A 26,903-nucleotide genomic window follows, 5' to 3' on the forward strand; every position below is an offset into this window, starting at 1 on the left:
ATAGCCAAAACAAGGAAACAACCAAAGTGCCCATTGATGGATGACCAGATACAGAAGACGTACACAACTCCCCTCCACCCTGACACACACACAAAAGGATATGAGTTCAGCCAAGAAAAAGAATGGAATCTTGCGATCTGTGACATGGATGGACCCTGTGGTATTACGCTAAGTGAAATAAGTCAGAGAAAGACAAATGTATGATTTCACTTATATGTAGAATCTAAAACACAAAAGAAGAAACAACAAAACTCAGATCAGATAACAGATTGGTGGTTGCCAGAGCGCAGGGGAGCAGGGAGGGTGGGCAAGACAGAAAAAGGGGTCATAAAATAAGTCACGTCATGGGATGTAATGTTCAACATGGGGACTACAGTCAATAACACCGAGTTGCATGTTACTTTAATTTTATATGGTGACGGGGGAAAACTAGACTCATTGTGGTGATCATTTTGTAGTGTATATAAATATCAAGTCATTGTGTTGTACACCTGAAGCCAATACAATGTTATATGTCACCTACACCTCAACAACAAATAGGGATGTGATACTAAATGTTAATCCCTGAAAAGATTAGTTTAGCAAGTGCATGACAGACTCAATCAACCACATATTAATAATCACTGCCCAAGGCCTTTCAAGTTAAAGAAAGCTGTCAGGCTGACGGAAGAGGAGGCGGAATGCTTTAGATAACATGAAAGATTAAGACAAGGCTATTGGAAAGTGACTAAATTCCCTGCACCAAGGAAAATCAATCCAAGGAGCTAAGGTACAGAGATAAAGACAGTATAATTTGACCTAGAGTTAACTGCAACTTAAGTCAACATAATGCCGTATACGTGGGCATTATACATATTTTCATTATGTTCTAGTGACAAGAATTCAGAAAAAGTGATGGGTTGTGCCATAGTAAGACTAATAAAAGCATCACCTCTTAATCTGACTCTGATTTTTACATTTGTGACCTGTCTCATTAATGATAAAAGTACAAAAACAGTTCACATTCATTTTGCTGTTATCAAGAAGACTGGTTGGTTAAGATTCAAAGGAACTGCTGGTATGTGAATTCAATGAAACTATAATTATCTTCACAGGGAAACCACTGAAAACGCAGAAATACAAACACGGATCTTAAAAATATCTTTAAAAACTAAGAGCTAAAAGGCAAGATTGATTCCATTCGTAAGACGATTATGAGAAAGCAATATATATAATTGGCCTTCAAAGAATAAGGGGCCTCTGTTTCTAGCTAATGAGATTTCATTTAAAATTGTTAACTGGGAGTAATGAAAGCAGCACAGGAACCAATACCAACAGCAAATATTCAGTTTTTCTGAGGAGTATGATAAGAATTTGTCCTTCTTACACTGATATAAAGAACTCTGAAAAATCATACAGTAACAAAGCCAAACCTAGATCCTATAATATTAAAATAATAAACAGGATATAATACACTAAACAAAAACTCAGAAACCAATTAAAATAAATTAAAAATAAGAAATACATTTACATTGAAATAAATGATAAGCATAGGATATCCTGAGTTTTCTTTATAAATTTATAAAAAGAACACAAAAAGTAATATCCATCTGAAAGGCTGTCATAATGATTAAATAACATACATAAAATTCATAAGAGTGTATGGTACACAGTAAAAGCTTAAAAAATGGCAGCTATCATTATTATAACCAGAAAGAAGAATAACTTCATTAATATGAGCTTTCAAACTGGACTCATCACCACCTCCTCCCTGCTTCCCCTTCATTTTGAGCACACGAATATGATCACTATTAGCCAGTTAGATAGCTTTTGGCCAGATCGTGACCAGATCTCACTTGGAAACCAAGATGACGGAAAAAGTAAGAGTACTGGAGGAGACACTGGCTAGCAAAAAACATTCTGACATTATTTACAGGCAGTACTCATAAGGTGAGGGCTCACTCACAGTGACACGAAGGTAAGGAGTCAAAGAAAATCAAGGCAATTTAGAAGTCTTAAAGATGAAAGGAAATTGCTGTGACATGAAGTCCTCATGAAAAGTAAAAATATTTCCAGAGAGAGCTATAAGATTCTTTGCTAGATCCATTTTGATTTAATTTGAAAACAATTTAAGACTCATCATCTTTTCGCCTGCCAACTAAGAGTAAGTATACTTATTTTCATCTCAGTTTATCTCTAGGAGGATCTTGATTTCTTTTTCTCTGTTTTATGAAGCATTTAATTCCTTTCTGATCCCACTATGGAATTTATATTTTAATGATTCTTTTTTCCCCACTAAAGTCAGGGATCATTCCCTGTACTCAACTAACCCTAAAAATAAAGTGACAAAAAAGGAAAAGAAAGCTACTTCAAGTCTGGGAGCATATTCTTGGGAAGGACATTTAAGGCTACATGTAGTAAAGGGTAAAGCATGAGGAAGATCCCACAGGGGAAGGTGCAAATTAAAGGCTACATGTACTGGCAGAACAGAGCTCCTAAAGGACAGTGGATGAAAATGTAATCAAATGGCTTCTCTTCTCTACTCCTTAATAGAAGTGCAGTCTGTGACTGAGCAATCTCTTAACAAAGGTTCTGAAAGTTTCCAGGTGGCTTATTAACAGATTTACCTATTTATTCCCAAGTTTAGAATTTGCTTCTTTTCAGACATTCCAAGAGTCAAACTGAGAAAATTTCTATTTCTCAGGAAAACATTAATAAATAAGAGCTTGGATTTTATTGCCTTTGCCCACTCTACTGACACTGTTCTTTCCTTCTTTAAAAACAACCCAAATATACCCCTCCCTGAACTATGTATTGATCTTAGTGAAATAAAGGAACTCTTTTTGAATTTTCCTGTAAAGTGGCTCATAAAAATAGGCCTAGAGACAGTGACTTAAAACCATACAAACCCAGATCTCCAATCCCATCAGTTTCTCCATCCTATAAGCACACTTAAGGCTCGAAAAGAAAAATTAATGCCCAAATAGCTGGTGAAGCGCATAGACACAGAAACATTTTCTATCCTGGTCATACCAGCTATCACATAAGATACTGTTGAAGTCTTCAACTTACCATTCACTTAGAAAGGGTTCTATCCTTTTAATGGCTTCTTTGTCAAGTAAGCAAAGAAACTATGTTATTTTGTTTGCCTGGAAGCTCACATCTGTTCCACTGAAATGCAAATATCTTGGATCCCTACTAAAGAGTGTGGATGTCCACATAAATGATATCTCTGTTACAGAGAAAGAAGCGGCTGCTGCACTTGCTGGAATGTCTTCGGCTTTGTATCAGATGCTCCTGTTTGGTTACAACCAGGCTTCCAGTCTGCCCAATGCCAAACTTCATGCTTTAGCAAGGGGAGAAAAGTCTAGATGCCAGAAACACACCAGACCTCTCAGATAAAGGGGTAGAAGCATGCTTCCACTGGACTAAGATTGGTCCTCTTTGTTAGCACCAAACTCTCATTATTTAGTTCTTCACAGACTAAATTACAGCTTCTCTCAGAGAAGAGGACCTAGATAATGAAAAGGAATTAAAGTAGATATTAAGGTAGAAATTCCAAGGCCAAATATCCCAAGGTCAGGCAAAGCAGCATCTGAGGCCAAAACAAGAAAGTGGTGGAATTCAATGGGCAGCACTCTGGGATACTTGGGCTTCCCCAGTCTTTGTCTGGCCTCACGGCCCTACCTGTACCCCAATCATGGGCACCACCTCCTCAATCCACAACAAGTCCAGTGGAGCTGAGGGTCGAGTTTGTCGGTGGTGAATTCGGCGCAGACGCAGAAGGTACAGGATGATGGCCAATAGCACCACCAGGATGCAGGCAAAGAAGAGATAGTGGTTGTAGACAAAGGAGAGGCGGAACCAGCTGCCATGGGCCTGCCGGACACCTTCTTGCCGTAGATCCCTAGGAAGAGTAGGAAGGTGGAAAGTCATGTTAATTTCAAAGAGAGACAGCTATGCTGATTTAAAAGGCCAGTGGGGGGCACCTGGGTGGCTCAGTGGGTTAAATAAAGCCTCTGCCTTCGTTCGGCTCAGGTCATGGTCCCAGGGTTCTGGGATCGAGCCCCACATCAGGCTCTCTGCTCAGCAGGAAACCTGCTTCCTCCTCTCTCTCTGCCTGCCTCTCTGCCTACTTGCGATCTCTATCTGTCAAATAAATAAATAAAATCTTAAAAAAAAAAAAACAAAACTTTAAAAGGCCAGTGGTATCCCACTTTATGCTCTTCGTGTAAGTATGCCAGGATACTAGCTCCACAGAGCAAGCAAAGCTAAAGAATGTCTCCAGCCTGAGGACTGCTGTGTGGTTCCTCCTGCACTTTTCTTTGCCAGGACCTACAGGAGGAGGGAGCATCAAAGGCCTACATCCTCCGGGATCTGGGGAAAAAATTAGAAGGCAAAAAAAATGAATAGTAAGAGAAGTCAGAGAGGCAGGCAGAGAGAGAGAGAGAGAGGAGGAAGCAGGCTCCCTGCTGAGCAGAGAGCCCAACGCAGGGCTCGATCCCAGGGCCCTGAGATCATGACCTGAGCCAAAGGCAGAGGCTTAACCCACTGAGCCACCCAGGCGCCCCTCTATAACCTTAGTCTCAACAGTGACCCCATACCATTCCCTAAACACATGCATCCAGTTTGTAAATACGGTACTAACAAGAACAGGGCGGCCCCTAAGTTCAATCAAGACATCAGAATGCATCTAAATCTTTAAAACAAAGTTGACTGTGCTTCCTGAGGGGTTAGGTTCTGTCTAGAGAAAGCTGTCACCTGGTCAGTAGTACTGTAGTCTGGAAAAAAGTAAGGAGACCTGTAAGCCAAAGGGCAGCAGACTGTGTACTTAAGAACCGAAGCCGCCCTTTAGTCTAGACACCAGGTCAATTTTTGTTTTGTTTGACCTGCAGTGTTTTTTTAAAATGTCAATCTCCAAACTGAAAAGCCTGCCTGTAAAATGTGGACTTCTGGCTTGTCCTGACAGATGAGAAATGGCAGATGCTGGGACAGCTATGCATGGCAGTCATCAGCCCTCCATCTGGATAACATACTCTCTAGCTCCCCACTTCTCTCACCCCTCTCTGCCACCTGCCTTCTGAGGTTAGAGAAATAGGCAGCAAAGATTAAAAATTCATTTTAGTTTATCTGAAATAATCCAGAGGAAAGAGAACCTAAAAATTATCCCATATATCTTAAGGTACATAGAGCAAGACATCAGATGATCACGGCTTGATGACAGTGCCCCCTGAAGCGCTTCTCATGTGCTTTGTTCTCATTCTGGCCCACCAAAAAGCCTTCTAAGTCAATGACATGATCTCTAGAGTGACTCTACCCATTAGGAAAGACTGCCCTACACACACAGACTTACTCAGTTCTCTAGTCCAATGTTTTCTGTAGCAACTGAAGAATGGCATTTTAGTTGATCACTTGCTATCTTAGAACTGGCTAAATAACAGCTCAATTCTAAAGACTGATTTATTATGGATAAACAAATAAAACTGAATTCCTGAAACTGAAAAGCTAAAGAATAGACTGTGGATTAAATTTTCAACCTTCTTTCTGTTTCAATATGCCTGGGTAGTAATAATAGTTCACAGTGTAGTATAATAATAAAGGGAGTTAGTTTGGATGCTTTTTTGAGGGAGAGAGGTCACTTACAAAACCTATTCTGAGACACCAACCAACATCCTCTGATCTCAAGATGCCAGTTCAGTCCACTTTACCTGAGTGGTAAGAATCGTGTTTTATACAGAATGGCTCCCAGTGTCCACTGAACCTCTCGGTCATACACCAGCTGGGCTGTCTGCAGGTGCGGGTAGTCATAGGGAAAATGGAATCCTTCATGAAGGACTTGGTACATCCAAGCCGATTTAAAACACTGGTATCTGTGTGACAAAAAAATATTTTTCTTGAAGAAGAAGGAAAAAAAGAATTCTAATGCTTTCTACATCCTTCCACTGGATGTCAAAAAAAGACCTTTCTCTCTCCATTTCACCTTCCTCGCCTCTAGGTGGAGCCAAACCTGAGCCTACTTTATCTTGATGTTTACCACAAAGGCGAAGAATGCCTATGCAGTAATGATATTGTGACTGTGATTTTTTCTTTCTTTTTATTTTTTTAAGAGAGCGAGAGAGGGTGGTGGAGAGGCAGATGGAGAAGAGAGAGAAGCTCAAGCAGGCTCCGTGCCCAGCACCCGACGGGGGGGCTCAGTCTCACAACCCTGAAATCACAACCTTAGCCATGATCAAGAGTCAGATGCTTAACTGACTGAGCCACTCAGGTGCCCCCTTTTTCTTTTTGAGTCCTTATCTTCAAGGAGCCTGCTGAAGTATCTACAAGTCTACTTATATCATATCTGGGATTTGCTTCCAAAAAAAAAAAAAAATCCCAACTGTTTTAAGAGGGGAGTAGAAGGGTGGGAAAATAGATGCAACAAGATTGGGCAGAAGTTGGTAACTGTTGGTAGAGAAGCAGGGTGACAGGCACAAGGGAGTTCATGATACTGTTCTATTTTTGTTTATGTTCAAGATATTTTACACATGTTTACAAAAATGGGAGGGCCGATGAGCCAAACTGGCAAAATACTGGCATTTGTTGAAATGGATGAGGTTTATATTACTTTTCTTTCTACCTTTCTGCATGTTCCATATTTTAATTAAAAAACCCCACTACTTTTGATTTCAAGCCACTCATCGAGAACCTTTTAGTGACCCTGGTTTTCAGTGACTTCGCTAAACTAGGCTCACTGTTTTGGCCCCTATTGCTCAGGAAACCAAATAAAAAAAACAAAACAAAATTCTCCTTCAACATAAAATCCCATCTGTACTCTTACTTATGCTCTCCCTCATTATAATCTGCCATCTACACTTTCAGGCCACATCTAAGAGAAAAAAGGAAGCTACTTACTTGAGTCGATGTTCATCTGCGTGAGATGAAAAGAGGCCATTCTTGAATCTCTGGGTTAGTACTGACCAGGCCATGCCACAGTAATCCTGGAACAACCACAGAGGAATGGTGTGATGTGAAATTAAAGCTAAACTCTGTAACTTCCCTACACTCACAGCTGCTCCATGTCTAAAGTTACTCGTGGGCTACTAGATGACAAAGAATAACAGAAGCGCCATCTTCATTCACAGGACACTGTGCAAAACAAGTGCCAAAACCCAGGCTGCTGTGGGTCTCCTTTCTATTCCCCTCACCTCAGGTCCAATACAGAGATAGCCTGACACTGCTCCTGCTCTTCAGCTTCAGACAGGGGAAGGGGAGGACCAGGAAGAGCAACATCAAAGCCAAAGGGAGCCTCATTCTGCCCTGTGTCAGTCTAACACATCAGACTAAAGTAGATGGTACAGAATGGTCAAAATTCTACCATTGGCCTGACTCCATGTTGTAGTTCTCCTCAAAGGAATCATTCCTTTGATTCCTTTTGCTCTGATTAGTAAACTAATATTTCCTGAATGTCTACTTTGTGCCGGGTGCTATTCTAGGTGCCAAGGAGATCTAGCATTGAACAAAACAGAAAAAACTTTCTGTCCTCATGAAGCTTACCTTCTAGTGGTGAGACAGCAACCAAATACATACATATACATGCAAGCATACATACAACATGCACATACACGTACGTACAGAGTGTTAGATGACGTAAGTGCTCACAGGAAAATTAAAGCAGGAAAGGGAAACAGGTAATATTGGGAAGGGCTGCAGTTCTGGACATGATTGCTAGGGAAGGAATAACTGGGAAAGTAACGGTTGAGTCAAAGTGAAAAAGAGAGAGAGAACAAAATTATCTCTTTTACCTGGGAAAGAGAACATATTAAGCCACTAGCAACTTGGGCAAGCAATAACTTGAGCCCTTTGGTGTTCAAGGGAATAGAATCTGAAGAAGTTTTAAAATGAGAGAAAGATGCGGGCCATGGACATTTAGGGAGCCCTGGATGCTGGAAAGGAAAAGGAATATGAGTGTATTCCTGGAGGCTGGAGAAGAAAGAACAAATACAAACCAGGTTTTCCACAATATTTCTCTCTTTAAAAAAAAAAAAAATTCTGTTTATTTATTTGGGAGACAGAGAGCATGTTGGGGTGGGGCAGAGGGAGAGGGAGAAAGAGACTCCCCTGATAAGCAGGAAACCCAATGTGGGGCTTCGTTCCAGGACCCTAGAATCCAGGACCCTAGACCTGAGCTGAAGGCAGATGCTTAACCAACTGAGCCACCCAGGCGTCCCCCCTCAATATTTCTTAAGGACTGCCTTTAGGGAACAGAATACTACACATACTACAGATTTTTTTTAAAAGATTTATTTATTTATTTATTTATTTCAGAGAGAGAGAGAGAGAGAGAGAGAGAGAGAAAGCACAAGTGGGAGGGGCGGGGGGGAGGGAGAGAGAATCTCAGGACTCCGTGCTGAGCACAGAGCCTGACTCAGGGCTTGATCTCACCACCCAGAGATCAGGACCTGAGCTGAAACCAAGAGTTGGATGCTTAACTGACTGCCACCCAGGCACCCCACAGATATTATTAAATTGCAAGTCTTCTATCCAGAGAACCCTAGAGAACTGTAACAAAGCAGAAAGGAAAGAATAAAAAATGTAAGGAAGGACAGATTATTCCAGATCAGAAAGATAAGCAAAACTTCAGAAATGAATCTAAATTAAAGGAGATTGGGCGCCTGTGTGGCTCAGCTGTTGAACATCACACTCTTGGTTTCGGCTCAGGTCATGATCTCAGGGTCATGAGATCAAGCCCCGCACTGGGCTCTGTGTTCATTGTGGAGTATGTTTGAGATTCTCTCCTTCTTCCTCCCCCTCTGCCCTTCCCCCAACTGTGCATGCACACATGCTCTCTCTCTCAAAGAAATAAAATCTTAAAAAAAAATTAAAGGAGCTTACCTGCTCACTCTAAAATAAATAAGACTTTTTTTAAAAAGGAGGAGCTACAGAAAGCTAGCTAAACTTTTACCTATTCAGGTAACAATGATTTCAGCTTACAAGCGGCTAATGTCCTAGACATGGTCTAAACGAATTTTTATTTCTTCTGCATTTTAGTTTTAAATAATACTTCCACTGACATTGCTTTTCCCAACATCTTTCTAATATTCCAAGTGACCCTGTATACCATTCTGGCCTCCTAATGACTCCTACCAAGAAAATGAAAGTACACTTGCCCACCTGTGTGACATCATTTCCAAAAGCCCATTACAACCGAGAATACCCAGTAAGGGGAAAAATATCTGGGCATGACACTTTTGGCCACAAACATTAAACAAGATTATTAGAAAACTAAAAGAAAAACTGTTAGCCACCACAACAATTTTGGACTTGGATGATAATTTGGGTGATCACGACATGCATGGAAATCCAAGCTTAACGAACTAGAAGAGAGTCCAGCATAACAGGTTCCTTAACTCCTGAGTCTACTTTCTCATCTATAAAATGAGGGCCCATAGGGCCCCTAGAAGAATCCAGTGAGATCAGGCATGCAGAGCTCTTTGCACATCTGGCATAAAGTTAGGCACCCAATCAATGGCTGTAGCTGGCACAAGTCATCTTTTTTATAAGTAATTTACCTGGGCAGCCTTGGCAAATGTTGGCCCATGATAGCGGCCACCGATGCGTAACACATCCTCTGTACAGTAAAAAAACTCAGAGAAACCGTAAAATTCACTGTTGTTGAAGTCAATTGGTGACTGGTAGATGCCATTCAGCGAGGCCTGGCTGGTGTTGGAGCGAGCCAGCAGGGGGCTCAGCATCGCCCCGCAAGACGCCCAGTCTCCCCTTCCTCGGATGTGCAGCACCTGGCTGTTCCTCTCCACCACATCTGTGAGGCCCACGGGCAGGCAGGGATCCAGAAATGGACTGTCCGGACTCAGACCGATCTTCTGGCCCAGCAACCTGTCACAATGACAAAAACACACAGGACACATCACTTATGTACACAATCTCTTCTAAGAAACGCTTAGTTTAAGAAATTTGGCCTAAGAATGCGCTTCACAGATTATCTTGTTGTTTCAAATGGCATCCCTAGAAACAAGAGTGGAGTTTTAGCAGCAGTCATAACACATCAAAATTTACCATAAGCAAATTCAATTTAGTGGAAGAAAGGATGGAAGGATGGATGGATGGATGGAGGCAGGCAAGGGAGAGGGAGAGAAATATGGCAGTGATCAAATTTTGTTCAACCGTTCAGTCCACATGTACATCTCCCAGTGTAGAGTAAAACTGGAAATATTAATCTGGAGGTCTCCTTCTAGTCTTCATCCCCACTGGCCTCTTAAAAGTGTCAAGATCTCAGGGCACCTGGGTGGCTTAGTCGGTTGAGTGGCTGCCTTCAGCCCAGGTCACGATCTCGGAATCCCAGGATCAAGCCCCACATGGGGCTTCCTGCTCAGAGAAAAGACTGCTTCTCCCTCTGCCTGTTGCTTCCCCTGCTTATGCTCTATCTCTCTCTCACTCTTGCTCAATAAATCAATGAAATAAATCAATGAAATCTTAAAAAAAAAAAAGTGTCAGGATTTCATCCACCAAGTGCAGTTCTAATATCTAACAAAACACCTGGGAGAAGATGAAGAGGGAAGGCCCTGGAGAGGCTCCTGAGGAGGAGACCGTATCAGTGGTGCAGTGACAACTGCTGGCAATAGGAAGGAGGACATGCCTGGCCCCCTTGCGGGGAGAGGAGAGGAGAGGCAGGTTTTCATCCCCACCGTGGCCGTCACATGGTTCTGGCTGTTTCAAGTCAGCACTTGTCCAGCAACAATATTCCCATTCCTAAAGGGATGAAATACAGATCTAGCCAAGAAGAGAAATTAAGTGAAGACCAAATAATGTTGCCAACCACAGTTAATTATTCACCAGTTCCTAAAGAGACACCTGTTGAAGAGTGGACTTCCTGGGATAAAGATGCCCCCACAAGGGTAAAGACTGAAGGAGAGAGTGGAATGTGGCAACAGCACAAAATGCTTTGGGACTGGAACCTATTTTAAGGGTGTGACACCAACTATGAAAAAAAAAACAAAACTCAGAAAATCATATTAAGAAGAAAGAACCAGAGGTGCCTGGGTGGCTCAGTCATTCAGCATCCAAATCTTGATCTCAGGTCATGATCTCAGGGTTGTGAGACTGAGCCCCAATTCAGGCTCCACCCTGGGCATGGGGCCTGCTCAAGATTCTCTCTCTCTCTCTCTCTCCTCCTACTGCCACCCCTGCTTGCTCTTTAGCTCTCTCGTAGAAAGAAAGAAAGAAAGAAAGAAAGAAAGAAAGAAAGAAAGAAAGAAAGAAAGAGAAAAAGAAGAAGAGGAAGGAACCATTATGTCCTGACATCCCAGGAAACACAGGTTTCTCTAGATTAGCAGCAACACGAGATGAAGAAAGAATCTGCTGATCTAGGAACTTAGAAAATACCAGTGAATGGGATGATGATGATGCAGCCTGGTTCAGAGCAGAAAAGAGCAAAGCGCAAAGGGCAGCAGAACAAGAGAAGAAGGCAATGGAAGAGGAAGCACAGCAGCTAACGAAATAGGAACACAACAAAACTGGTGTGAAACTCTCCTAGCTGTTCTCCAGATGCCGTGGTGCTGGCAGCCCAAGCAATGGGAGTACAGATGTGGGAGTATTTTCAGAATGCAAACACACTGCCTGATTTTAATGCATTCATCAGTCCTCTGGGATAAGAGATTTCTCCCAAAATACCATGAACTCTTGGTAGTTGAGACTCACAAAAACAAAAAAGAATTATGAGATAGGATTTTCTTTAACATGGTCCCAATATAAGACAATTGCTGTGGAGAAGTTCCTACAAACAGGCTATACCAGTACTTCTTCAAACTAGTGTTTCTAGCAAAACAAATGGGGGTAAATAATTTTATGGTGAAAAAAACTCTGCCATCTATTATGCTTCCTTCAATGCACATAACGATAACAATTTTAAATAAAAAAAAATCTCACAACTATTTGTACATTACGGCCTAAATACTTCATGGGTACTCAAATGAGGAGCCTGTGATCTGTCCATGCTGCAGGGAAAATTGGCTATTCTGAATTTTATGAGAGAACAATGCAAAGGTTAAGTCTGACTACATGCTTTTTCTCTTTTACACACACTATGGACCTCACTTCCACATAAGATGCAACCCCATGTAATTCAACAAAAATGTCTTCCGTGCTGAGGGAACTTCTAAGAGCTATATCATACTGCATGCACATTGTAAATTAAGAACTTAATCTCACTGGGGCGCCTGGGTGGCTCAGTCGGTTAAGCATCTGCCTTCAGCTCAGGTCATGATCCCAGGGCTCTGAGATTGAGCCCCGCATCAGGCTCCCTGCTCGGTGGGCAGCCTGCTCCTCCCCATCCTTCTGCTTGCTGCTCCCCCTGCTTGTGCTCACTCTGTCAAATAATGTTTTTTTTTTTAAATCTTAAAAAAAAAAAAAAAAGAACTTAATCTCATTTATCCTATAATGCCATTTCTGAAAGAGAACACTGCAAGAGGTCCAATAAGCTTCTGTACTTTTTTGAGTCCGAACTGCAAAGACCATAAGGCACCCTCACCTAGATTGGGTGGGACTACTAACTGAGGGTCTCTAAGCGACACTACCCCATTGGCAGGAATGGTCAAGGAAGAAGGAGGAAGCAAGGCATACCTATCTTAATAGGGCAGGAGTATTTCCTCCTCTTATCTGCACCCTGATGACATTCTATTCCAGAGGCATAGATTCCCATGTCAAACGTACCTATTTTTGTGAAGGGTTTCATTCAGCACAAGGTCTTCATAGCGTTGCCGAGCAAAGTTACCCCCAAAACCCAGGAAGGTTGTGACATAAACCCTATACACGTGTTCAGTATGCTGCACATCACAGCCCAGGTTGAATTCAGCCAGCAGGATCTTTGCTTCTTCTTCCTAAAATACAATGTAAAGAGAAAAAAGGGAATTTTAATTTTGGCTGATTGACAGAAAGCTATGACATCACTAATACACCAGTCTTCATGTGCTGTAACTACTCTTTTAAGATATATGATAGCGTTCTCTCATTCTCATAGCATTATTTTCAACAAAGGCAAAATGACAAACCTATCTAAAACAGTACAGAGACTAAATACCAAATTAGAGACCACAACACTGTAGTTCTACAAAAGATAGACTCATTATTACAGATCATGTCATTTTCTTGCGTGTACTTTTCTGATTTTCTAATTCTCCAAAATGAGAATGTACTATTTTTTATCATTAGGACAAAAAAAATCCTTTGATAAAAAGAAATTTAAGGAATTTGGGAGAGCACCATGATACCTATTCTATGGGTTTTTCTAAAACTATTCAAGAAGATCTAATGTTTCCTATGACAAGGACTGGGGCTGGAATAGGAAAGGTTCCGTTTTGCTGGACCTTCCATGAAAGAGGGCTCTGTTTTTTTTAACTTCAGACACATGGGTTGAATTAATTATACTCCTCATTTCAACGTACATTATTATGGCAAAGCCCCATTTTTGCTTTATTTATTTACTTCCTTTTATCCTCATATTCACTCCCATTCCTGCTCCCCACAGGCAACCATTCTAATGTGCTTAATGCATAATATATGTTCATACGTATTGTTGTAAAATGAAATTATTGTTTTGAATGTATTTAATTTATGAAGATGCTATTTTGCCCAGCAATTTCACTAAGTATATACACAAGAAGAGTGAAAACTATGACTAATCAAACATGTGTATGTGCATTTTCACAGCAGCATTATCCCTAACAGCTAAAAACTGGAAATAACACCCAAAAGTCCATCAACTGATGAATGCATAAACAAAATGTGGCATGGTCATATAATGGGATATTATTCAGCAATGAAGAGAAATGGAGTACTGACTGACATGTGCTATAACAGAGATGAACCCTGAAAACATTTTGCTAAGTGAAGGAAGCAGACACACACCGTCATATACTGTATGATTCCATTTATGTGAAACACTCAAAACAGGCAACTCCACAGGCGATGAGAAGCAGATTACTGGCTGTCAGGGCTCTAAGGAGAGAATGGTATGTGACTGCTACTGAATGTGGGGTTTCTTTGGGGGTAATGAATATGTTCTAGAATTCAGTAGTGGTGGTTGGGTTACTTTGTGAACGTGCGCAACTCTGTGAATTGTACAAAAAAAACACTTTAGGCACGGAGGATTATTTGTGTCTTTTAAAGTGCTACTGTGTTATGTCTCATTGTTCTTTTCCTTCTTTACCAAGCACTAAGATCCATCTTTAAGACCATTATATTGCTATGCATTCATCTAATTTAGTGGCTTGCAAGATCACTTTCTACACCAGTGTCACTTTCTAAATCTACACAAATAAAAAAAATCATTTGTTTAAGACTTTAAGGATCAGTGCCACTTACTGGAACCATGCCTTCAGTTTACTTGTTGACTACATATTAACAAATACAGACTAAAATTAAAATGTCTTACAACCTAGTTCCCCAAATTTCCAAACCTTGCACAGACCCCTGCTGCTTATCAAACCCACAGTTCCAACGATCTTGCTGGCTATTTATACACATCTGTGCCTCGGGTACTTCAAATTCAACATACTCAAAACTGAACTCACCTGTCACAGTACTTGGGCTAGAGACCAGAAAGTCACTCTCACCCAAACCACCCAGGCCATCCTGATTTGCTTAGCATCAACCCACCTTTTACCCTGGGGTCTCTCTAGTGCCTTGGTTCTTTACCCTACCAGGTATCTAGGCAGGCACCTCAGCATCACTATCTACCCCTCCCTGCCCTACCCACACCACTTCATTGCACTGGTGCTTTAAATTCTAAAATACACCTGAAATCTGTCCCCTCTACTCTATTTCCATTTCCATTGCCTAGTTTATCCCTTATTACTTCTCATCCAAGTTTCCCTGGCCTACATTTCTTTCTCCCACTAATATCAAAATTATTTTCCTAACAAATCAATTAGCCCACAGTCACACGATACAAAGCTGGAAAGAACTTTGGGAATTTTATTTCACAGGTGATGAAATTGAGGCCCATATGACTGCCCTACTCAAAAATCTTTGCTGATTCTCCTCCATCTACAGATAAAAAAGTGAAATTCCCTAGCATGGCACCCAAGAGTCCTCCCCATCTAACTTCATCTTAGCTTCCTAGACTTAGCTGTACCATACTGACAAATCTTATACCACAACAAGCTATTCACCACTCCCTGGACATTCTGGACTCTTTGCTTTTCCTTTTGTGCCCTCGTGCATACTGGTGCCTCCATACAGGTGGCCTTCGTCCACCTCCACTATGCAAAAGCCTACTATCACCCATGACCCAGGTAACAAGCCAGGATGACTCTCATTCATGGAGCAGGGGACATGGGATGGGGACATTACTGGATCTGGTAGAGGCCAGAGATGCTGCTAAACATTTTATGCACTGGACAGCTACAACAAAGACTTAACCAGCCCCAAATGTGAATAGTACCATTGATGAGAAACCCTGGTTTAGATGAAATGACAGCACTGTCATGGTCTGTCTGTTATCACAGGCTGTCTTCACTGATAGATTATAAGCTTTTGGGGAGCAGTATAATATGTCTTTTTCCTTGCCCATAATAGGTGCTTAAAAACTGTCTGCATTTCTTTTTCCTCTCTGTGATAAAACTACTTCAAGATACGTTCTTTACACCCTAGTCAGGTAAGGAATATTAGAAGCACAAGAATGGAATCATAAGTAAGGGAAAGGAAGTAACATTTAATAAACAAGTATATATCAAATACCATGCTCTGGGATTTATATGTATTATCATGTTTAATCATCACACAGCCCTAGGAGATGGGAGTATAATTACAATTGCTAAAATATATTAAACATTTATCACATACTGGTAAATCTGTTAAGTGCTCTACACACATGGTGTCATTTCATCCTCCCAACTTTACGAAGTAGATACTATTATTATTCTCTTTTTATATATGAGGAAATTAAGGCTCAGAGGGGTAACCTACCCAAGGTAATATAAGCTAGCAAGTATGTGAACAAATATTGGACCAAGGTAGGTTGGTCTATGTCCAAAGACAGTGCCCTTCTTCTTAAATACTGGCATTTCTAGCAACCGAATTTCCCGAAAAGGTAAAATACCTGTTTTGGAGGAAGGACAGAAGTTGAGGTAGGAACTTCATAAGCAATTTGAAGAGAGGCTCCTCCCATATCCAGTATCCCTACTGTCCTTCTGCGCCCTGCTGCCAGTTCCTGGGGAGCTTCGGCATCAGATTCTGAAATAAATAAGGGAACAGGAAGGATCTAGTAATTAAAAAACAAAATTAAATCAAAAAGAAAAAAAAAAAAACCCAAAATGGAAATCCCTTAAAAAATAAAGAGCAAACGGGGCGCCTGGGTGTCTCAGTGGGTTGAGCCTCTGCCTTTGGCTCGGGTCATGATCTCAGGGTCCTGGGATCAGCCCTGCATCGGGCTCTCTGCTCAGCGGGGAGCCTGCTTCCCCCCCTCCTCTGCCTCCCTCGCTGCCTAGTTGTGATCTCTCTTTCTGTCAAATAAATAAATAAAATCTTTTTTTAAAAAATAAAATAAAATAAAAATAAAGAGCAAACTGAAATATATTAATCTAAAACTATATCAACTATATATTATAGAGAATTCTTTCAAGTAACTTACAACCGCATTTTTACTATATCCCTTATAGAATGTATCTTAATGACAAAGAGGCAAATAGATATCTTAAACTGCACTTTAGTAGTCTTATTGGTAATAATTTTATTGGTATTATTATTTTTAAATCATTAATCATATATTATGAAATAAAGCAAATATTTATATTAGTATCTTTAGAAACATAATCAGCATAAAAAAACCTAAGAGTATAAAATCAAACATATTAAGCAATAACCTTATAACTTTAAATATGAATTGGAACTACCACTGTGAAATCATGATTTATTTTTCTCTTTCTAAAAACACATACTTTCTAGGTCTGTTCACTGAAAGGGACTAACAGCAAGGATAACCCAAGAGCAATGAGCACCCTTGGCATCCACGCTACTTTATACCATTTTCCAATCAAAGAAACCAGGGCTCCTTAAAAAATGGTTGTTGCTAGGTCTAAGGTAGAAAAAATACAAGATGATCATGGAATATCTTAGTGTGCCCAAAAGCAAGGGAAATAGACTACAAAACTATTGGGATGTTAAACGGTACGGGAGCTAACCTAAAGATGCCTCTACTGGCCAATGACAGTATAATTTGAGCACAGAAAAGAATAATGATGTGATGGACCATGATGCATCAAACACATTAAAATCTAAAAGTCATAAGATACTGGGGCCGGGGGGGAACTTCACTGGTTACCTTTAACCTTTTTGTGCTAGGACATGAAGTCGTTATTAAAAAACTTGATAAATGAAAGAAGGAAGGACTCATTTTGTCTTTCCAATAAGGATAATTGAATAGTTAGTGAAGAAAGTTTTGTTATATAAAAATCCAAGTTGGGCAGTGGATGGCTCAGTGGGTTAAGTGTCTGCCTTCAGCTCAGGTCATGATCCCAAGGTCCTAGGATGGAGCCCCACATAGGACTCTCAGCTCAGCAGGGAGCCTGCTTCTCCCTCACCCTCTGTCTATCACTCTGGCTACCTGTGCGCTCTCTCTGTCAAATAAATAAATAAAAATGTTAAAATATTAAAAAAAAAATAAGAAAAGAAAAATCCAAGCTGTTGGGTGCCTGGGTGGCTCAGTAGGTTAATGTTGGCCTTTGGATCAGGTCATGATCCCAGGGTCCTACGGTGGAGCCTAACCAGGTTAGGTTCCCGGCTCAGTGGAGAGCCTGCTTCTCCCTCTCCCTCTACCTCTTCCCTCTGCTTATTCTCTCTCTCTCTCAAATAAATCTTAAAAAAAGAAAGAATAATATTTACTTTATTTATTTATTGCAGAATAACTGAAAGAATTAGAAAAATCAACATTTTGCAACCTCTAATGAAGAAAATGGATCTAAGCAACCATCACAATTGGCTATTAATTAAATGAAAAGTGGCTGGGGAATTTTTATAATAGATTACATCAGACTGACAATACCTGAATCCTGAATATCTGATCAGTCTTAACATGACTAAAAGTGGGACAACCAGGAAACACTTAACGCCAATATTTATGATTTATTCTTGCCAAAAGAACTGAATCTCTGTCTAATCAAGGTTCTATCTCTAATCTCCAATATACTGGACGGAAGGAGGGATGAAGAGCATGTTGCAGACCCCACAAAAATGCAGTTAATCAAATCAAGAATGTGTCAAATTCATGCTATCAAGTAACCCAGTTTTGTTTTTGTTTCTAATCATTTGAGAAAAAAGAGGTGTGTTTGGGGCGGGGGGGGGGGACTGTTTTAGATTAAGAAACTGATCAAACATAACACGTGATCCTCATTCAGATTCTAATTTTAGCAAGACAACTACAAATAAATATTCTTGAGACAATAAGGTAAGTCTACACCTGGGTAGATGAATATTACATAATATTAGAAATTATTAACTTTTTTAAATTTAAAAATGCCATTGTGTATATTTTGTTTGTTTTGCAACTCTTCATTGGTGAGAGAGATACACTGAAGTACATGAAGATAAAATGGTATGTCTGGGGTTTGCTTTGAAAAATCCAATAGGAGGGGCACCTGGGTGGCTTAGACATTTAAGTATCTGACTCTTGGTTTTAGCTCAGGTCATGATCTCATGGGTCCGGAGACTGAAACCCATGTTGGGCTCCACACTCAGTGGGGAGTCTGCCTGAGATTCTCCCCCTCTACCCCTCTCCCCACTCACACTCTCTAGCTCTTGCTCTCTCTCTCAAAATAAATAAATATATATTTTTTAATCCAGTAGGAAAAAAACCTGTGTTGTATAAAGGGAGTGTGGGGCCAAAAAACTAGCTAACCACAAATTAGTGTTGAGTCTGGGTATTGGGTTCATGGAGATTCATTTTATTATTTACTTCTATGAATGTTTGAACTTTCCATATTAAGAAGTTAAAAAGAAAAAAAAGAAAGCAAATTAGGACTAGAAAATAAGCATCTTAAAAGAGTTTTTAAAAACTAAAGAAAGAAAGAAAAACAACTCAAACACAGCACTTATGTTCTACAGATAGGTTACAACATAAACCTTCAGTGCTTAGAACTGTCATAAGGCAACAGTATTACTCACCATCCTCATGGTCAAATCTTCCCAAAACAAAGTTGATTCCAATCCATGCATAAACTCCTAAGTAAGAAATATGAAAGTCCTCGCTTAATTCTCTGTTGCTATGCCATGACTACACCTCTTCCCAGGGCTGTTCTTTTCCTCCTTTTCTTAGAAAAAGGTGATGAGAGTATTTTATTCCACACTCTCATTGTATGAATTTAAAAATCTCAACTTATGATGCTTTTCCCTTTAATCACTTTAAAATGATCTGCATTGTCTAAATTTCCTACAGATGATTATGGATTAATGTATAAAAACAACTGGTAAAAAATGTGACTCTTGGGAGTTCTGGTCCTGGGCAAGATGGAATAAGCACACTCCATCCTGTCTCCCCACTGAATACAAGTGTAAACTCTGGATGGAATGGAAAGAGCAGATTTGTGAGACCTCTGAAAGGAAATGATAATGGGCACACAGAGACAGAGATCAGAAGTTAAAGTGCCACCAAACTGGAAGTGAGTTCCCCATTTCTCCTCCCCAGATATTGCCTGGCCTGGACTCAACAGCAGCTTGAAACACAAAAGGACATACAGGTGTGGAGGAAAGAACTTCAAGACCTTGCTTTCTGGTTCAAGGAGCATTAAAAGGGACTCTAAAAGCTCAGAAAGAATAGAGGAAAATCCTTTGAGGTTTTTTTCCGTTTTTTTTGTTGTTGTTGTTCTCTGCTTCCCCAGGTAATCCTGCAGGGGTAGAGGCAGAAGTTGGGCAGGTACCTAAAACTCTGAAGAACATGAATCCTTTTCTCTGACTAGAGGAGCTACAGCCTCAAGAGTTGGCAAAAATCCCTATTGGTTATTTTTCCCCCTCTGTCCTGTATCATTTAGCCCTGGCTACATCATGGGAAATGAACGGCAGAGCAGGTAAGTTAAAGTCCTGGCTTTCTGACCGGAGGACCATGAAAGTGAGCCCCAGGGAATCAGAAAGAGGAGAGGGAGGGGAAATCACAAAGAGTAGGGAATAAAGTAGTGTATCAACTCTTGGGCTCACAGTCAAGCTACACATGAATGGATCTCACTCTAAACAATATAAATACACCAAAGGTTCTGAGAACTGAACTACTGGCTAGACAACCCATTGGTATGGGCTATGCCCAGATTCTAGATTGGCCACTGGATGACACAAAAATGGGACAAATTCAAATAGCAGTGCCAACGCTTTGAAAAACGAATCAATAGAATCACAGCCAACAAAAGGTAGGTCAGAACTTGAGGCATGAACCTAACCAGGTCAATTCCCTGCTAAAACAATCAATATTCTCCTTATGACTGAAAAAAGACCCAGAATCTCATAATGTAATATTTTAAATGTCCAGGATACAATATAAAATTACTTGGCATAAAAAGAACCAGGAAATTCTCAACTCATAAGGGAAAAGATGCCAACTGCAAGAAGAAGACACAGATGTCAGAATTATCAGACAAAAATATCAAAGCAGCTATATAATCAAGAAGTAAGAGCAGTCCTAGCATGAATGGAAAGATAGTTTCAGCAAACTACTAAAACATACAAAAGAACCAAATGAAAATTCTAGGGCTGAAAAATGCAATACTGAAATTGAAAAAGGTAAATCTTTTCCCTTATGTGAACTATAACTAGAATGCATAGATTTTGTCTTTTTCAAGAAATGGAAACATAATTTTGTCATACGGGCCACATTTGGGCCACAAGAGAACACCCATTCAACTCCACCCCCAAACGGCAAGCTTTTAGGGACTTATCAGTACTGCACAGTAAATGCAATAAAGGGAGAGCCCATAACAAAAGAAAAATAGTGATCATCCTGATCACCCCCTAAAATTAAAGTTTCCCCTTACTTTAATCTAGTAATTTGATTTACATTTGAATTTGGCAAACTCAGTAGAACTCAGAAAAGCATGTATGCTTTCAAAACTACAATTAGCTAGCAAAATATCCATTTGGAATCATCACTAAATACTAATACCTTCTTTTTTTAAAAAATTTAATTTAATTTTTTCAGTGTTAGAAGATTTAGTGACATCACACAATCTCTTAGGGCGGAAGTAAGAGCTGACCTGGCAGAAGTTAAAAATGCTATCAATGAGATCCAATCTAATCTAAATACTCTAACAGGTAGGGGGTAACCAAGGCAGAAGAGGGAATTAGTGATCTAGAGGACAAACTGATAGAGAAAAAGGGTCAAGAGGAGGCCTGGAACAAACAGCTTAGAAGCCATGGAAACAGAATTAGGGAAATAAATGACGCCATGAAACGTTCCAACATCAGAATTATTGGGATCCCTGAGGGGGTGGAGAGAGAGAAGACTAGAAGATATAGTTGAACAAATTCTGGATGAGAATTTCCCCAATCTGGGGAATACAAAAAGCGTTTGTGTCCTGGAGGCAGAAAGGATACCCACCAAGATCAACAAGTCTAGAAAGACCACAAGACACTTGATTGTGAAACTCACGAATCATATTTTTAGACAAGAACTTCTAAGGGCAGCTAGGGGGAAAAGATTCCTTATGAGCAGAGGAAGGTCCATCAGAATAACGTCAGACCTGTCCACAGAAACCTGGCAACCATACAAGGCTGGCAAGACATATTTGGGGCACTAAATGAGAAGAACATGCAGCCAAGAATACTTTATCCAGCAAGGATGACATTCAAAATGGATGGAGAGATAAAGAGCTTCCAAGACCAGCAAGGTTTAAAAGAGTGTGTGATCACCAAGCCGGCACTAAAAGAAATCTTAAGGGGGGGGCGTTCTATAAAGGAAGAAAGAACCCAAGAGTGACATAGAACAGAAATTCACAATCTATAGAAACAAGGACTTCACAGGCAACATGATATCAATAAAAACGTATCTTTCAATGATCACTCTAAACGTGAACAGCCTAAATGCTCCCATAAAATGGCACAAGGTTGCAGACTGGATAAAAAAACAGGACCCATCCATATGCTGTCTACAAGAGACACACATGGAACCTAAAGATACATCCAGACTGAAAGTGAAGGGATGGAGAAGCATCTTTCATGCCAATAGGCCTCAAAAGAAAGCTGGGGTAGTGATTCTCATATCAGACAAATTAGATTTTAAACTAAAGACTGCACTCAGATTTATAGAAGGACACTTCATCATTCTTAAAGGGTCTAACCACCAAGAAAATCTAATACCTTCTTATAAACATAGTACTTAGCACAAAGTTAAAAACAAATATAAACACAGGACTTCTAGAAGCAGGATTCTTTTTTTCCCATTGTAAAAAAATTTAAATTCAATTAATTAAAATATAGAGTATTCATTTCAGAGGCAGAGTTCAGTGATTCATCAGTCTTATGTAATACCCAGTGCTCATTACATCACATGCCCTCCTTAATGTCCATCACCCACCTCCCCTCTAAAAGCAGCATTCTAAAACAGATACTAATGCAGAATACGCAAATAATAACTAAAAAACTATACAGCAGAATCAAGAAAATTAATCGAAGGAAAGTAAATATCAAATATATAAAGGAATCCTAAACCCCCACCAGAGAGACTATGCCATGGTTGGCTGGGAGCCAAACCAGGGTGCCCCTTGAGGCCCATTACCTTCCTGCTTCCCAGAGATCACTTCTGCCTGAGACTGAGAAAAGAGGAAGTCAAACTCCAGCGGTAAATCCCTCACTAGATCAGCCAAGATGGCCAGCTGCTTTCTGCAAGAAAGAAAAAACATGTAAAAGTTAATCGTTAAACACTCTTCTCACAATTAGCTTCAACTTGAGCTTCTACTCAGACTCGTTACAACTCACTGTTCATACAGCCATCCATCAGTTGAGCCCTACATCTTTCTTGTACCTTCTTTGATTTCAAAGGTTTAAACTTATCCTCCTACCTAAAGAGTAATGTGGTACTAGTAATACTTTCCATTTTTATAATTTTATGATTCGTATAGCTTTAAAAGATGAGACCGTGGTTCTGTGCCTCTCACAGGCTGAATACGTATAAGTGGCAGGAAGCACGGTTTCGTAATTACATGATCCCTAACTACTGTGAACGGAAGCTGTTAGACTGAGGAACACAATCTCATCCTCAGCTCTTACATAATACAGAAACAACACCTCAAGTCACCACACGATGAGCACTGTTAGGTCCACAAGTTTTTAATAATCCTTTACACAAGCTGACAATGAACTTTTTAATCTCCCTTTATCTATTTCAAGGGTTGGGTTTTTTTTTTTTTTCTTTATAAAAAATCTTATCATTTGAAAAACCCAGATCAGGATCAAAATCCAAAGGTTATAACAATTTGGGGACAAAGTTTTGAGTCTTATTATCTAAGGTTGTTTTTGCCTCTAAAGTTTTTTGTTATCCATGTTATTAAAGGAGAGCAAAGAAACAAAGCTAGAAGTAATAATGTGAATCTAGAGAATATGGTTAAAAATAAGAGCAATCATCCTGGATTTTTTAAATTACTCATTACAAAAATATTCCATTGGCTCAGATAGTTGTTGGCATGACTTAGTGGAGAATGTTAACACTTAAAAGTGAAGAATACATTTAAAGTAATAATTTCCCAGTATACTGTCAAATATAGTTTATAAAAAAGCTCATTGTTATACATATTAAATTCTTGCAATAAGAATTTTGCATGTGTAATAAGAGGGACTATTTTGCCCTCCCTCTTGGATAAGCTTCTAAAATACCCAAAGAAGAAGGCTTATTGGTTTTGGCAATGATTTGGAAGAAGAAGCACCAGTATACACTACTGTCTGGAATACAAATTCCTGGTATGATGTTTCCAAGAGCAATCCAGGCCTATGTGTCCACATTTTTAATGTGCTTAACCCTGGACCAGCTATTACACTTTTAGAAATGTATTGCAGGGGTGCCTGGGTGGCTCAGTGGGTTAAAGCCTCTGCCTTCGGCTCAGGTCATGATCTCAGGGTCCTGGGATTGAGCCCCGCATTGAGCTCTCTGCTCAGCAGGAAGCCTGCTTCCCCCTCTCTCTCTGCCTGCCTCTCTGCCTACTTGTGATCTCTGTCTGTCAAATAAATAAATAAAATCTTTAAAAAAAAAATGTATTGCAAGGAAATCATCAGATAAGAATACAAAAAGGAGAGAACATTGCAGCACTATTTGTAACAGTGAAAAAGTGAAAATAACCTAAATGCACATCATTTGGTATTGGTTAAATAACCTGTGGTATATCCACACGGTGTGATACTAGACAGACGTTAGAAGAAATGAGGTCGATATAGATCTGTATGTACTGGTGTGAAAAGCTGTCCAATATATTCTGAGTTCTAATAGGTTATTAAACAATACATATAATGTGATCCCAATTTATATTAAACAATGAAACAAAAAAATTCTTCATGTACTGCACAGGACTCTCTAAAATTCAATTATTGTTTCTTTATTAAAGAAAAACTTTCAGTGGCAAAATATTGGTAATTGTTAAGCTGGGTGGGTAAGAAAATACAGATTCATCATGCTGTTTTGTTTTTTTTTAATGTTTGAAATTTTCCATAACAAAAGTTTTCTTTCCCCTTAAATATCACCTTATACTATATTTGTAGTTTTTTAAAGATATTTCCATTACAAAATGAAAACGAGGTAAAACAAGGTGTTAGTTCAGGACTTTGGCAAAGAAATAAAACCTAGTGCTAATACATTTCAAAATTACAGTCCCTGTAATTTGAACCCATTTTGAATACTGCTCACAAACACTAATAAATTAGCAAAGCATCAAATATACAAAACAGGTTCTTGCAGTGATGGTTACATTTATGTCAACAACTATGGCTGCCTCAATTGCTAGCAATGATTTCAGAAGCCCAGGATAGATCCAGGCATTATTAGATGAGGTGATCAGAAGGCAAGTTAAAACGAAAGCTCTTCACAAATACTTAAGATAAAAGAAATATTAATATTCAGAGCTTCCATGCAGTGAACATCTTGCCAAATGGAATGGAGCTACATAGTGGGTTTTCCCCAGATGGAAATTTCTTTTTTTTTTTTTTTTAAGATTTTATTTATTTATTAGACAGAGATCACAAGTAGACAGAGAGGCAGGCAGAGAGAGAGAGAGGGAAGCAGGCTCCCCGCTGAGCAGAGAGCCCGATGCGGGACTCGATCCCAGGACCCTGAGATCATGACCTGAGCCGAAGGCAGCGGCTTAACCCACTGAGCCACCCAGGTGCCCCAGATGGAAACTTCTTTGACAGAGTCAGTGCTGAGCGGTGTCAAACAATGAGACAATCCTCTTTGCTTCAGACCCCCAAAACATGGCTAAACCATCATCCTCCGGTTGGCTCTGCCTTTCTGACTTCTGAGTCAGCTTTTTCTCTGGCCATCCTCCCCCTTGCTCCCCTCTGTTGACTGTAGACCACTCACAGACCTGTGATGTGGCATCCCTGTGTCACCTCTACTCTTCCCAGGATTTCTAAATTTTGAACTATGTGAATATTACTTATATCAAAATGAAAAATCCTAAATTGCATGTACAGTATGGTTACGACCTTGTAGAAACTACACATAGATGTACAGAGAGAAGGCAATGTGACAAAATGAAACACTTTTGAAAGGGCACCAGGAATGTAAGTGTTTGGGGTTTGTTTTGTTTTATTTTTAAAATTTCTTTAATGCAGCTATAATATTTTAAAATTTGGTTTTAAAAATAAAAACAAGACAAAAATTTCTTAAAGGTCAAGATAAATGGAAAAATAAGAGGCTAGAAGAGCTCTCATTTCCACAAATGGCTATATAATCTCCTCCTCAACTGAAGACCAGATAGTAAACCAGTAACCTCGTGTCTAAACAGAAGGAAGGAAGTCCACTGCAACAACTGTGGACATGTGTTTTCTGGCTCATCTGGCATAAGCCGTATGAAGCCCTACATTCATGGCTGAGGTTTTTGTTGTTGCTGGCCAAGCATATAGAACAAAACTTCCTCGAAAAGGTTACTGTTATTTACCAAGAATAAAATATTTAAGCTAATTAAAAAACACCTGATGCCTGTGAGACTTAGAGCATTCCAAGAGGACAAATTCTAAGGTTAAGGAAGGTCACTCCCACCCCATGACCATAAGTCTGCAGGGGTCAGAGAGGTGTCGAAGGAGAGAAATCACAAACAAGAAGGGGTGTCACCTAAGTATAGCCACTGCCTCTTCCTCCTCCTCTTCCTCCTCTTCCAGAGAAGGAAGAGGGATCAGGTGGCAAGATCCTGGGCTAAACTACCAAAGCCAAGTGGACACTGGACTGGTTGGGATGGAAAAAGCTAGTCTAAAGCAATGGAGACTGAGCTTTGCAAGCAGCACCAACTATCACCAGGGAGCCAGGCAGTTGCAGACAGAGCAGCATTCCTACCAGAGCCTCTCCTACTGGCCTCCAGGCACCCAGTCACTCAGATGAACCTCCTACAGCCCTTCTCTAACTATGTTCCCCATCTAGTGATCCAAAGTTACCACCATCACCGTTGCTTCTCAATCAAAACTAACAATCATTACAGCCATCTCAGATAGATATCGATCCCAAGGAAGCAAGTGACATGAAGCTCTGAACAACAGATTGTGAAATAATGATGTGCGGAGGTGGCTCTGCTCTATTTTGAGCAAGGAGCCTTTTACTGCCTGCCACCTGCCAGCTCTGTGTGATATATCCCCAGCCCACCTTCAGACAGGGGAACTACAGAGAACAATGTGTAGAAATCAGTCTTGTGGGGCTCCTGGGTGCCTCAGCCGTTAAGCAAGCAGCTGCCTTCGGCTCAGGTCATAATCCCAGGGTCCTA

The 26,903-nt window shown here is 40.1% G+C and overlaps 2 protein-coding genes across 3 annotated transcripts in view; one reads left to right on the plus strand and one right to left on the minus strand.

The window, feature by feature from the left end:
- LOC116882221 (cytochrome c oxidase assembly protein COX15 homolog) overlaps positions 1-6,917 on the plus strand; it is a 30,508-nt gene extending 23,591 nt beyond the window's left edge. The window contains exon 9 of the mRNA XM_032882499.1: positions 6,838-6,917. Within this exon, the coding sequence (XP_032738390.1) occupies positions 6,838-6,894 (57 nt within the window). The 3' untranslated portion in view covers positions 6,895-6,917. The remainder of the gene's footprint in view (positions 1-6,837) is intronic.
- ENTPD7 (ectonucleoside triphosphate diphosphohydrolase 7) overlaps positions 3,086-26,903 on the minus strand; it is a 37,976-nt gene continuing 14,158 nt past the window's right edge. Inside the window, exons 6-13 of one of the 2 annotated variants that reach the window (XM_032882474.1) lie at positions 22,724-22,827; positions 19,132-19,188; positions 16,073-16,206; positions 12,685-12,851; positions 9,528-9,852; positions 6,871-6,956; positions 5,688-5,849; positions 3,086-3,886 (exon numbers count right to left, since the gene is read on the minus strand). In XM_032882474.1, the coding sequence (XP_032738365.1) occupies positions 3,655-3,886; positions 5,688-5,849; positions 6,871-6,956; positions 9,528-9,852; positions 12,685-12,851; positions 16,073-16,206; positions 19,132-19,188; positions 22,724-22,827 (1,267 nt within the window). In that variant the 3' untranslated portion in view covers positions 3,086-3,654. The remainder of the gene's footprint in view (positions 3,887-5,687; positions 5,850-6,870; positions 6,957-9,527; positions 9,853-12,684; positions 12,852-16,072; positions 16,207-19,131; positions 19,189-22,723; positions 22,828-26,903) is intronic. The other variant, XM_032882479.1, reaches the window with a different exon arrangement.

Source organism: Lontra canadensis, unplaced genomic scaffold (genome assembly GCF_010015895.1).
Source record: "Lontra canadensis isolate GAN:19392208 unplaced genomic scaffold, GSC_riverotter_1.0 scaffold3, whole genome shotgun sequence".
In the NCBI taxonomy this organism is placed as follows: Eukaryota; Metazoa; Chordata; class Mammalia; order Carnivora; family Mustelidae; genus Lontra; species Lontra canadensis.